This window comes from Mobula birostris, chromosome 27, assembly GCF_030028105.1.
Source record: "Mobula birostris isolate sMobBir1 chromosome 27, sMobBir1.hap1, whole genome shotgun sequence".
Taxonomy (NCBI): Eukaryota; Metazoa; Chordata; class Chondrichthyes; order Myliobatiformes; family Myliobatidae; genus Mobula; species Mobula birostris.
This window is the reverse complement of record NC_092396.1, coordinates 20,865,728-20,879,115: the sequence shown is the minus strand read 5'-3', so window position 1 is coordinate 20,879,115 and position 13,388 is coordinate 20,865,728. Positions and strand designations below refer to the sequence as shown.

The 13,388-nt window shown below is 39.0% G+C and overlaps 1 protein-coding gene across 9 annotated transcripts in view; it reads right to left on the bottom strand.

The window, feature by feature from the left end:
* The window catches only part of ubr4 (ubiquitin protein ligase E3 component n-recognin 4), a 216,145-nt gene that overhangs the window by 56,583 nt on the left and 146,174 nt on the right, over window positions 1–13,388 (bottom strand). For all 9 annotated transcript variants that reach the window (XM_072245454.1, XM_072245455.1, XM_072245456.1 and 6 more), the window contains 10 exons: window positions 12,890–13,034; window positions 12,668–12,753; window positions 12,433–12,520; window positions 10,375–10,568; window positions 9,926–10,165; window positions 8,402–8,540; window positions 8,130–8,255; window positions 6,979–7,107; window positions 6,388–6,731; window positions 4,614–4,704 (listed from right to left, as the gene is read on the bottom strand). In XM_072245454.1, the coding sequence (XP_072101555.1) occupies window positions 4,614–4,704; window positions 6,388–6,731; window positions 6,979–7,107; window positions 8,130–8,255; window positions 8,402–8,540; window positions 9,926–10,165; window positions 10,375–10,568; window positions 12,433–12,520; window positions 12,668–12,753; window positions 12,890–13,034 (1,582 nt within the window). The remainder of the gene's footprint in view (window positions 1–4,613; window positions 4,705–6,387; window positions 6,732–6,978; window positions 7,108–8,129; window positions 8,256–8,401; window positions 8,541–9,925; window positions 10,166–10,374; window positions 10,569–12,432; window positions 12,521–12,667; window positions 12,754–12,889; window positions 13,035–13,388) is intronic.

Below are 13,388 nucleotides of genomic sequence, written 5' to 3'. Positions count from 1 at the left end.
TAATTCTGACAGACTTCTTTGGTCTCAACAGACTCTCACTGATTCACACCCTCCTATGTCATTCTAATTCTTCCCATAAAGTTTGTGTTCTGAATTGGTATGTCAATAGACGGCAATATACATCCACTGCAAACCACATTCCATCCTTATAAAAATTCCCGTGGTGACAACAAGACAAAATGCAAACCTTAGTTAGCATGAAAGAGCATTCCCAGTACAGATTATAATTAAGTCTGATCTGTTTTCATAGGATTATCAGAATATGGGCAATATATTATCCATCTCTATTTGCTACTAAACTTAGGAGATGCTTGTGTTTCATTCTTATATAGGGCAAATTAGGTAAGGAAGGTAGGTTTCCTTTCCAAAAGTACATTAGCAAATCAGATGGGTGTATTTGATAATTGTGTCACTTCGTGGTTACAGTTACTGAGTCCACTTTTTAAAAAAAAAAATTCCAAACTTATTTAACTCTGTCAGCCATGGCTTGATTCAAACTCCGATCTCTAGGTCAATGGTGTAGATATGACTGCTGTTCTAGGAACTTAAGTTTTATGCTGCCATGCGATGCTAATTTCACCGAAGGTTGACAGAGAAAATTCTCACAGATTACCTCCTCCCAAGTGTGCTGAGATCAAATAAAGTACTTAAGAGTGTTGCTTCAGTGAAAATCAGTTATTAGAAATGTTATTTTAAAAACCATTTTGCTGAACACCATTTATTTTGTCGTTGGAAGAGCAATCAGCTGTTAAAAGGAGGTAGAGTTTTCAAACTTGCAAAAATATATTTCAGTACAGTTTAGTATATCAGAATATACTGCCTGGAAGATTACAGTATCTTATGACAAAACTACACAAACAGCTTTGCTACAATCTTTTGTACTAGTCTAAATGGGGGATAAAAAAGTTACAGCCCGAGGTTCTGGTAACGTCATCGTTCAGAATGGCAGCTTAAATCAACAGCTCCTCCGGAAAAATGGATATTTTGCCCCGTTAATGCATCAAATCTAAGATCTTTTGAACATATCTGAATTGATAAGGGGGGCAAGAATGGGGAGAAAGAATGGAGATAAAAAAAAAGCATCACTGCAGAGCCTGTGGAAGAGAGGTGCAACGTGCGGCTCTTCTACACGTGCGCGTGGCGGCGAGGCTGACGCTGGGCCTCGTGCAGGCGAAGCGGCAAATATGATGAAGATTCTGGAGGAGATAAGGGAAGTCCAAAAAGATATAAAACAGCAACTCAATGATATAAAGTCGGAGCTCGCCAATGTCAATCAGGAAATAGCGATGGCAGAGACTCGAATTGAGAAGGTGGAAAATGTGGAACAGATACTAAGTAAGACGATAAAAATATCAACAGGAAAGTAAATTGCTTGAACAGGAGGGAAGATCACAATGGAAAAATATCAGGATTTATAATGTTCCCGAAGGAGCGGAGGGAGTGTCAATGATAGACTTTGTAGGCAAGCTGCTGCGGGAAGCGCTAGAGATTCCCCCGAATATGGAGATGGAAATAGAAAGGGCACACCTTTCTCTCGCCCAGCAGCCTGCCTGAGACAGACGGAGTAAACTGCAATCCATTGTACTTAAATTTCTCTGATTCAAGAGCAAGGCAGAGATTCTACGAAGGGCCTGGGGTAAGAAGAGGGTTTTATGGAACGGGAAGTTAATATACTTCGATCATGATTACCCCCCGGCGGTCCTACAGAAACGGAAGGAGTATTCCGAAGCGAAACGAATATTAAAGGAAGAAAAGATTAAATTTCAAACCCCGTACCCTGCTAAACTGAGGGTATTTTACCAAGAAGGGATACGACTGTACCAGACAGTGGAGGAGGTGACTACAGACATGAACAACCGAGGACTGCCCATTAGCATGGTCAAACCAAGGGAAAGTCTGGCTGAGCAGTTATCCCGACCTGCTTGGGAAATAGTAAGAGAACCAAGAAAGCAGTGGACAGGAACAAGACCAGAGAAGGATATTAGGAAGAGACTGTGAGTTCCCCGAAGACAACCCTCACCTCCTCCACAAGAGCCACCAGGTTTGGCTAACTTTAAAAGTGCTGATAAACTAAACGGAAGCAAAAATAGATGGTGATATACCTATCCCGAGAAATACGTGTTATAATGTGGTTTTTATATTAATCAATTTTTTAAAAATTCATTTATTCATTCCTTTTCCCCCACCTAAATGAGAATATATACATGGGGGGAATACACAGGGAAATCATTTCTGTGTAATGGACATAGTTTTTTTTACTTACTTTTATAGGGACTGCAACGGGGGCCCTCAACCCACAGGTAGGAGGGGCTATCCCCCACGGCTAGACTTTTCTTCTAGCCCAACCCAGGGTCATCTGGAGACCCCAGCCTTGGAACCACACCTTCCTTACCTTTCTTTTTATTATTCACTTTTCTTGGTTCTTATTTGTTCAGGGAGTAGATCGATTAAGTTATATTCTGCAAATTTCAATGATATACTAACTTAGAGAGTAAGACCATATATTTTAGGTATATACCTCAAGAATGGTTGAAAAGAGATAAATAATTATTTAATGAGTGTACTGCTGGTGACTGGTAAAAAGACTCTTACCAGGAAATGGTTATCTCAGGAGGGCCCAACTTTAAATGTATGGATGGAAATTACAATGGACATTTACAAAATGGAGAAGATAGCAACATTTGTTAATCATAAGTTGGAACAATTTTATTCGTACTGGAAAAAATGGTTTAACTGCATAACATCTTATAGGCCTGATTTTATTCTCACAATCAATGAATACGTTGTTTAAAAAAACCTCTCCCTACTCTGTACAGTTTTCTTCTTTCAATTGTTCTTTCTTTCCTCTTCTTTCTACAAGAGTGTACTTCAGATAAATATTATGTGACAAATAAGATTATATGATATATATGTACAGTATCTGAAATACATCTTATGGAAATGTTTGATGATGAAATTCAATAAAAAATAAATTACAAAAAAAAGGCACAGCCCGCAAAACTGATCATACCCCAAATCAGCATTCAGAGTTTGTTTGCACATTTTTGAGGGCAACTGTAAACCTATGGCAAGTCAACAGGAATTCTGCAGATGCTGGAAATTCAAGCAACACACATCAAAGTTGCTGGTGAACGCAGCAGGCCAGGCAGCATCTGTAGGAAGAGGTGCAGTCGACGTTTCAGGCCGAGACCCTTCGTCAGGACTAACTGAAGGAAGAGTGAGTCTCACTGTGTCTGCTCCCCCCACTTAACCTGTCAGTGCTTTCCAGGCACTTACCACTCACTCTCTGTGTAAAAACACCTTATATCATCAATCTCCTTTACACTTTCTCCCTCTCACCTTAAATCTATGCCCGTTAGTTTTTGATATTTTCACCATGGGAAAGAAAATACTCCATGCATCCTCTGCCTATCATAATTTTACTGTATATATTTTTATCTCATCTCCCTTCAGCCTCCAGTGATCCAGATAGTGAATCTAAGTTTGTCCAACCTCTTCATATAGCTAATATGTTCTAATGCAGGCAATGTTCTGACAGACCTCTTTGTGGTGCACACAATACTTTAGACAAAGTTTATACAGTTGCCTGTCAACTTTTCCAGTGAGCATCCGGATGATGAAGACAAGTATGTTGTATGCCTCTTTTATGATTGTCTTGCTACTTTCAGGGAATTATGGACTTGGACCATCTGCCATTTCTATGCTCACACACACTTCCAACTAGTCTATATCCTGCTGAATCCTTTGAAATTTTTCTTCACTATCCACAACTCCACCAATCATTATGTTGTTAGCAAATTTACTCATCAACCCACCCATATTTTCTGACAAATCATTCACTGTCCATCTTTGCTTTTGTGTAGTTTTTCATTAATTCTATTGTTTCTCTGTATCTACTGTGAATGTCTACTAGGAAATGAATTGCTGGGTAGTATATAGTGACATATACATATTTTGATAAAAAGAATTACTTTGAACTTTGAGTTATGTCACAAATGACAGAGGTCCCAGCACTGATCCTGACAGAACATGACCAGTCACAGGCCTTCAGTCAGAACAACATCTATTTCATCTTCTCTGGCCAAGCCAATTTTGAATCCAATCTACAAAATCTCCATGCATCAAACTACCATGAAGGATCTCATTCAAACCTTTACTAAAGTTCACATATACAACATCCACTGTATAACCTCATTAAACATCTTTGTCACCTCGTCAAAAAAAAAACTCAACCCAGTTTGTAAGTCTAAGAGTCATGCTGACTAGTCGAACAAGTCTAAGGTTTTCAAGATGCAAATAGATCCTATCCCTTAGAATCTTTTCCAAGTAGTTCTTTATCACTGATGCAAAGCTTGCTGACTTATAACTTCCTAGTTTGTCTCTATTGCTCTTTTAAATAAGTGAACAACTTCAGCAATTCTCCAATCATCCGCAACTTCACCTCTGACTAAAGAGAATTTTGCATTTCTCAACAACCTGTGATAGATCCCATGCTCAATTACACTGCTTAATGTAAGATTTTGCATTTAGGAATATGTAAGTGGCTTGAGATGAAAATGTTCACAAAACTTGCATTTGGATTACCCATGCACCTGAAGTCTAACTTTACTCACCAAATCCGGGTTAGCCCAGTGTCCTTTCAGTGCAGTTGAAACCTTGGCAATTATCAGATCATTCATTTGCTGTGTTGCCTCAGGGTTGTCTCTGCAAATATAGAACAAAAAGTGGCAATCATATCGTCATCACCTATTAAACGTATTCAACTAATGTACAAAATGGCTGTTTGGTTCAACTGTCAGAACTTTAGCTGCAGAGTCAATAAGTCTCATATTTCTCACATTCCCCAGAAAGCTGACATTTGTACCATGGGTTCCATACCAACTCTCAGAGAATTCCCAAAAGTCCTATTTCTTTCAGATTTCCACTAACTTTCCTCGATTCTCATGCCATGTACCTATACCAATCACAATTTACAGGGACCAATTAACCCACCAATCAGCAAGTAGGATGCGGGAAGCACCCAGAGGAGTTGTTCATCCAAGTCCCTAACTCAAGTCATTTTCTGATGAAATACTCACTAATGCAGTTGTTACCTCAAGACTCGATAAAAGGTGCTGTATAGTGCTTTTTTATGTTTCACAAAGTTGCTTTATAAATGTAGGTTTCTATACTGTTCTTTAATGCTGACAAGAATAGTACATGCCATTAAGTGAAATGTTAGTCTTAAAAACTTTATGGTTGTGTCATCACTGCTTTGATTTTTTTATTTAAGAACAAAGATTCTATCCAGGCAATTTCTAAATTAGAATGCCGATAATCTCCATACAACTGCAATAAGTAACAGCACTTTTCACACACACACACACACACACACACACACGTAATCAATCAAAATGAAACATAGTGAAGATTAATTAAAATGTTTAATCTTTGTATAGAATGCACCAGTGAGCCTCAAAGCTTCTTGAGCTACTCCTAAGCTCCTGTGCTCAGCTGACTCCCAAAATGAAGTGTGTTACTTAAAGATCCTGGACGAATGAAATTGTGCAAAGGATTATTGAGTAAGTTGATGCTTACAATGGGGATACAATGGGCAGTGAGTGTAGCTATACTTCTGCAGACCAGAAACAGAATACACCATAAAGCAGCTTGGATGGAAATATAGAAGAGGAGCAAAGGCTCAATTTTTGTTTGATTAAATAGAAATATATCATATTTAAATTTCAAAACATATTTAAAATATTTAAACAACAGCATTTACACTACTTTGGATTAAAACAAATCATTTTCAACAAACTTTAAAGAATACCCTAACACTGCCACTGGAGTACTGTAATTAAAATAGAAGATGGTGCCAGTGTTTTGGCAACTTGTATGTTTTTCTTCTATTCACAAAAGCCATGAGCACAAGCAGGTGCAACTACCTCCCTTCAGGCTTCAGACTGTCCATTGAGAAACGTGGTCTTGTATATTATACTCAAGAATGTAAGTGGTTGGTATGTGAGGCACATTCCATTCTCTGAGGTCAGTGGGTGGTGTCTGCAGCATTCCTAAAACTATAATAAAAGCACGCATTCTGATATTGCCAGTGTAAAAACACTAAAGCCAGAACGTCTCTTCTATTTTTGACTCAATACCAAACTGTGCTGTGGCTGCTAACAATTGGGTTCAAATTACTGCGTAACTGAAACAGCTGAGGTAGAGAAAGAGAAAGAGTTGGTAAATCACTATATTCTGATGCATTTTGAAATAAGGATCTCAGAAGTCAATGTTAAATAGTCTAACCAACACTAGCCTGTGCCTTACAAAGTTAACATTCCATTGATTTCATGTATTGATTGCAGAAAATTGCTTTCTCATATAACATAGATTGCTTAGTCTACATACCTTGTTAACAAGCACATCAGTTGTCTGACTTCCTCTCTCATTGAGGCTGTGCCTCTCCGCAGGTTATAATCAAACAGCTCACGGATAAGACCCTGAGAAACCAGAATCTGTCTGATGGTGCTATTTGTAGCGAGGGCGCGAAGGAGTGTTATACAATGCTCAGTAACAGCTGAGGCACAGCCATAACACTTTGTTGAAGAGGTATGTCCACAGCCAAGGACAGAGAGGGCCCGATATTGACTCGCGGTGAATGTGGGCTGTGCTGTGGATCGTGAAGACTTTGTAGCAGCTTCCCGCTGCTGAAGATCATATTCCAGCAGTTCCTTCCGTGAAGCCAGAACTTTCTGCAAAACAATTAAAACATTCAAACTGCTAGTCTTTTAATCTCTTAGATTACATGTTCAATCTGACTGATCTCTGTCCGAATAAAAATGTTCAAAAACAGAACAGTTCTAAATTCACGCTGTCGTCATCAAACTGTTGTCATAATAAAATTCTTAATTTTATCATTTCTTTAATGATAATTGCATTAAATATTATTCTGGTTCAATATTAGATGAGCTGAACAAACTTTCTAAAGCTTTTGGTTACCTGAATGATTTTGGACAACTCATCAAAGGATGTCTTGCAGTCTCCACAATACTCTTGTGCCAGTTGCTGAATATAACGATTCACACTGGCTGCTGTTGAGCTGATTCCAGTAACAGCATTGGAATCATCCTAGGAAACAAGCATGGACCAACAAGTAAGTCCAAGTACTTCATCAAAATTTAGTTTTATCCCACGGTTGATGGAAACATATGCAGAATCCAGTGCTTCAAGGCAGAAAGTAAACTATAAAAACTTTATAAATCATTCTTTGGGCCTCAGAGTCCTGTGTCCAATTCTGAGCACCACAGGATGGATGCCAAAATTCTACATGTTCTCAGATGGAAACAGGCAAGGAAGACTTAAGTTATGTGGAGAGAACAGAAACACTGGAATTGTTCTCCAGTGACAGAGGAAGTTAAGGGGAAATGTAACATTAATCGTTATAAGGGTTTGGTACGGTAGAAAAGAAGAAACTGTGACTGTTGACAACAAAGCTAATTAGGGACTTTGAAAGAAGTTTTGGTTTTGCATTAAAGGATGTGATCTGATAAATAATATGGTACAAGCTGATTCAATATTAAGTCTATTAAGGAAATTTTGTAACTCCTTTAAAAATAAGGGAAAATGGTGAATATAGAGATCCATGAGCTAGACCTTTTAAAGCAAGAAGCACAGAGGCCTTGATGTCCTCCTGCACTGAATAATTTCTTGAATTAGCAGAGTGGATCCAATGTATGACATGGTTTGAGGTAGAGAGACAACAGTCTTAACAAATAAAGTACTGTAGTACCTGATTTAGGTGTCAATCAGCAAACATTAAAATGTAGCTGCTAAAAATAGCGAACTAAATGAGGCAGAGTCATCTTCACTGCTTTTTCACTGAACCAGCATAGAATATATTTCTTCATGCATAACTTGTTTGATAATTATTTTTTGAATTCAGAATTCTCTTTCAACAATTCCAATCGACTACTGTCTATCTTGAAACACTGCCTCAAATCCTACCTTTTCAACCCAGATCTCAATTACCTTTCCCAACAGTACTCCTTGGCTCTATTAAGTTCAGTAAGGTACCTGGCAATATCCTGCTCATCATATAAAAGAACAAGCTATTGTTTAAGGCCACCGTGCAATCAACCATGTCCCTTTACCTGTGGTTTCTCAGGAGCAGCCTCACTGACTTTCACCAACAAAGTTTCAAGCTGTGGCCTGTGTCCCATCAGCTGATGATAAACACGATCAGCTTTATCCAATAAAGTATTTATGTTTGTCACTGCCTACAAAATAAAACAAGGTTAAGTTACTAAAAACAGAAAAGACGCCACATTATAGAGTCAGTAGTTTAAGCCAACAGGACAAAAAAAATTAACAGGCATTATCAGAGATTGAAATGCCAAAAAAATGTTCACTTAAGTTAGCTCACCTTCTTTCTATCCTCTTCATTTTCGATTGGATCCACTGCACAACACGGTTTGGCATAAAGCATAAAATCAAATCGTGCATACTTGCAGAAGCCACATGCATTGCACAAAAATGGATCTTTCTCATCATAGTTAATAGATCTGTGAAGACACCATACAAATTATTTAAAGTGAGTGCAGTTTACTCCAGTTATTAATCTAAGAAGCCGAGACCTCAACAGTGGCTGACATCCACGTTCTAAAAAAAATCTTGTTTTGTTTCTGTCTCATGCCCCCACATGTATTCCAATAACCTGACAGGGCAAATCAGTTTTAATTAATGCCAATTCAAATGAATGCTGCTTTAATTAAAAACTGGGATCTGCAAAGTCTGATTCCACAAATTAACCACTGACTTTCAATTAACCCGGTGTAAAATCAACCAAAATAGCCTGAATTAACACAACTGGAACATACATACGGGAGACTACATTAAAAGAACATGATGAATACACAAACTGCAGACTGGCTAAAGTTCATGATATAGTTGAATAGTTTGTAAAATTATTTAGCTTTTTTGCAGCCACAGGGACTCAGCAATCAGGACTGTGCAGACAGCTTTCAATTGTGTGTATCAGAGCAATCTGCCAAAGTCTAGCAAAAATTATAATGAACTTCATGCCAAATATAGCCAGTCTACAGAGCACTGTTGGCTCTGTTGGCTTGGAGGCTGATCTTGAGTTCAAATCCTAAGTAGAAAACAAGAAATATTTAAATCAAAGCAACACACACAAAATGCTGTTGGCAGCATCTTGGGAAAAGACTAAACAGTCAACATTTTGGGCAAGACCCTTCATCAGGACTGAGGAAAAAAGACGAGAAGTCAGTGTAAGAAGGTGGGGTGAGGGGAGGAAGAAGTACAAAGTGGTAGGTGATGGGTGAAACCTGGAAGGGGAAGGGGTGAAGCAAAGAGCTGGGAAGTTGATTAGTGAATGAGATAAAGGGCTGGAGAAGGGCAAAATCTGATAGGAGAGGACAGAAGGCCATGGAAGAAAGGGAAGAGGGAGGAACACCAGAGGGAGGAGATGGGCAGGTATGGAGATGCGGTAACAGAAGGAAATGGGAATGGGGAATGGAAAAGGAGAAAGGAGGGGACAATTACCAGAAGTTCGAGAAATTGATGTTCACGTCATCAGGTTGTAAGCTACCCAAATGGAATATGAGGTGTTGCTCCCCCAAACTGTGTGTGGCCTCATCGTGGCAGTAGAGGAGGCCGTGGAATTTAATTCGGGTTACAAGTTTTTCATGTGAAATATTCTATTTTGTTTCAACATTATTAATTATTAGGTAGATCGTAAATAACAAATTGCAACAGTGGCCACTTTATGATCTTTTGTTACATCTCACAGATCAGCGAATCAGGTGTCAAAGTTTACTCTTGTACAGCACTCCTTGGCAGTTTTTTCCAAATTCGACAATATTTAGCATGCTGATGTTACTATTGATATTCATTAAATATAATGTAATTTACCTAAAAGCCAATTTACCTGCATTTGTGACACTGGTAAACATTCTCGCCACAGTTACCGCAAACACCTGGATTAGCTGGAACAGATGCACTGCAGCGTGGACACTGTAGGGTCTCAGTTGATGCCTGGTAATTCTCATAGAAGTCTGCAAACTCAATCATAAGGTTGGATGCCACAATGGGAAGTGGTAAATCAATCTTTACCTCTGTCTGCCCCGGTGTTAGTTGGACTTTTTTTGCCTTGTGCCATCGAGCAGGCCTAGAGAGAAAAGGCAATGAGGTTGTCAGTGTGAGTAATTCAGCCCACTTACAAATATTACATTTCCATGACAGCCTTTCTGAATTGCAGTGGGTTCCAGCTAATTGGGCCATTAGTTAATCGGAGCAGCCACTTATTTGGGACAACTACAGAACAAAAACAAAGATTATTCGCCTACACACACATGAATACCATATTTATGTACTTACTTGTTTTTTAGTTCTACAATGGCCTGAACAGTCCTGTTGTTGTAATACAGGTTAATAGTACGAACCATCTTCGTACGTTTTAAATCTCCAATCTTTACAGTTACTTTGCTGATTGTGTGACTGCCAATCAGTTTTACTACTTGTTGTGTAGTTGTATAGCGAGTATCCACCTTGATTGATGAAAGTTTTATATTCTGAAAGAAAATTATAAAAATTCTGGTAGTTGAAATTCATGTGGACAAAGTAGTAGACAATGTCAATGTAATGAGGCAATTTACCTAGCAGACTTTTTGCCCAAGCTATAGTCATAGAATCAGAGTTGTACAGCACAGAAACAGGCCCTTTGGCTCACCCTGTCCATGATGACCTACATTTAGATCTTTCTATGCCTTGCTTATCCAAGTACCTGGACTAAATGTTTCTCAAATATTGAGACTGATTCTACTGCTGTTTCAGAGTGAATTCCAGATATCGCTACCTGTGTAATAAAAAACATTCCCCTCAATTCTCTTTAAAATGAAGAAGCAACATTCTTCATTTTATCTTAAACCAACACCCTCTTGTTTTAGATATTTCTACCACGGGAAATAGATCTTGACCAACAATCCTATCAATGCCTCTTACAGTTTTACATACCTCTATCAGGTTACAGTCATCGAGCAATTCAGCATGGGTATAGGTCCTTTACCCCAACCATGACCCTCATGACCCATGATCCATGACCCATGACCCATGATCTCATGCTACACAGCTGGTCCCAAATTCCTACGTTTGGCCTATATTCCTGGAGTCCTCGGACCTCTTGCTTAATGGTATTGGTCCATGGCATCAAAACAGCTAGGAACACCTGCTCCTCCATTTACCTATCCAAGCGCTTCTAAATGATACTATTGTACCTGCTTCAACCATTTCTCCTGGCCGCTCCTTCCATATACTCACCATCCTCTGCCTGAAAAAGTTGCCCTTCAGATCACTTAATTCTTTCCCCTCTCACCCGAAATCCATGCCCCTAGTTTTGGACTCCCCTACCCTGGGGAAAAGAAAACAAGCCCAGTCTATCCACTCTCTCCCCCCATAACAAAAGTCTTCCTGCCCAGGAAACACAATAATCAATCTCCTCTGAATCACTTCCTTCCTATACCATGGAAACCTGAACTGCACTTAATACTCCAAGTGTGGCCTAGCCAGTGTTTTTTATATTTGCAAAATATTGTTCTAACTTTTATATACAAGTTCTCATCTACGAAGGCAAGTATGCAATAGATTCTACACCACTATCTACTTGTGTTGCCATTTTCAAGGAACTACGGACTTGAACCCCAAGGTCCTGTTCGTCAACATGCCTTAAGCATTTTACTATTGACTACTTATACTATCCTCATTCAACATCCCAAAATGCATCACCTCACATTCGTGGGGATTAAATTCCACCTGTCTAATCTCCATCACATCTATAAAGCACTGTATCCTCAACCTTCTTTGCTATCCAAAACCAGCATCAATTTTCATGTCATTGACAAGCTTACCAATCATTTCTCCTAAAGTCACATCCAAGTCATTGTTGTGTATCATAAACATCATGGGTCCCAGCACAGATCTACTAATCACAAACTTTCAATCAGAAAAGCAACCTTCCACTGCCTCCAGTCACCAAGCAAATTTTGGATCCAATTAGCCAAAATGCCTTGATTCCCATGAACCTTCTGAATGAGTCTACCGTGCAGGAGCTTTATAAATATCTTACTATTGACCGTATAAGGCAACATTCACCACCCTGCCTTCCTCAGTCCTTTTAGCCTTTCCTCAAACAAAGGATTCCTAACTAATACTTGGTTGTCTATAACCCGGTTTGGCTGAGATAAACCACAGTATTAATCTATCTCTATGTGATCTAAATATGACTTTGCATTGAGGACAGTAATGAAATGTCAATAGTAGGAAACTGTTGACACTGATTAAACAACAGAAACAGTACACATCTTTCTTAGACGATGATTCCATTGGTCTATGTCTGGCAATGCCAGTCAAACACTATACCAAGTGTACAATTCTACTCACAGTGAATGGCACCTCCGGGTTATTACATACTAAACATGGATCACTCTCCAGGTAGTAGCCATCAAATTCAACCAGACCGGACAGCATGCTGGATGAATTAAAATCACAAAAATGCTATTAACAACTTTATAAATGACATGAAACCATCACTACTGTATTTAAAAAAAAAATAAATGCAATGCTACATAAATACATTGTGACCAAAAATGGATATTCAAACAAATAAATAACTCACTTATAAATGTTAGAGTTGGGGTGGTTGGTGAGAATATGGTTTTGAGTGCGAAGGATCTCCACTGCCTTGTGTGAATACTCTTTCAGCTAGGATGGAAAGAGATGACTGTTAAATTCCTCAAAAATAATTAAAGAGCATGTAGAACTGACAACTCTCTAAAAGAAAAGGGACATGCTCTGTTCACATACAGTATATTGTGCACAGTCCATTCACATTCCTTACCTTTTTTTCCGTCTGTTGAGTCTTGAGTGAGAAGTATCCCAGCAGATCCACAAACTGTGCGGCCTTGCGTCCATAAGCTGGGAGCTCTGGCCAAATTGACCACATCAGGTCCAGTAAAAGCTCCTGTTGTGATTTTCCAGAACTCCTAATCACACCAAAACACAAAATAAATGGTCATTTTCCATGAGTATAAGCAAATACCAATTCCCGTAGCACACCTGCCCACCACCACTCCATCTCCTGAAAATCCTTACCTGCGACTCAATCCATAGTCACCATCTCTGTATGAGCAAGCAATAACCCCCATCTCCAAGCTGAATCCACGAGGCTGTTTACACAAGTTCCCAAGCAGAATCTGTAATGTGACTTTTACTCTTTCACCTTGCTTTATCCTTTAATTGACAAAAATGGAGGCTATTCTACCATTGAATCCATGCTAGCTCTCCAGGGAGCATCATATTGGCTTTCTTCTTGTGTTTCTCTGAACTGCTGCAACTTC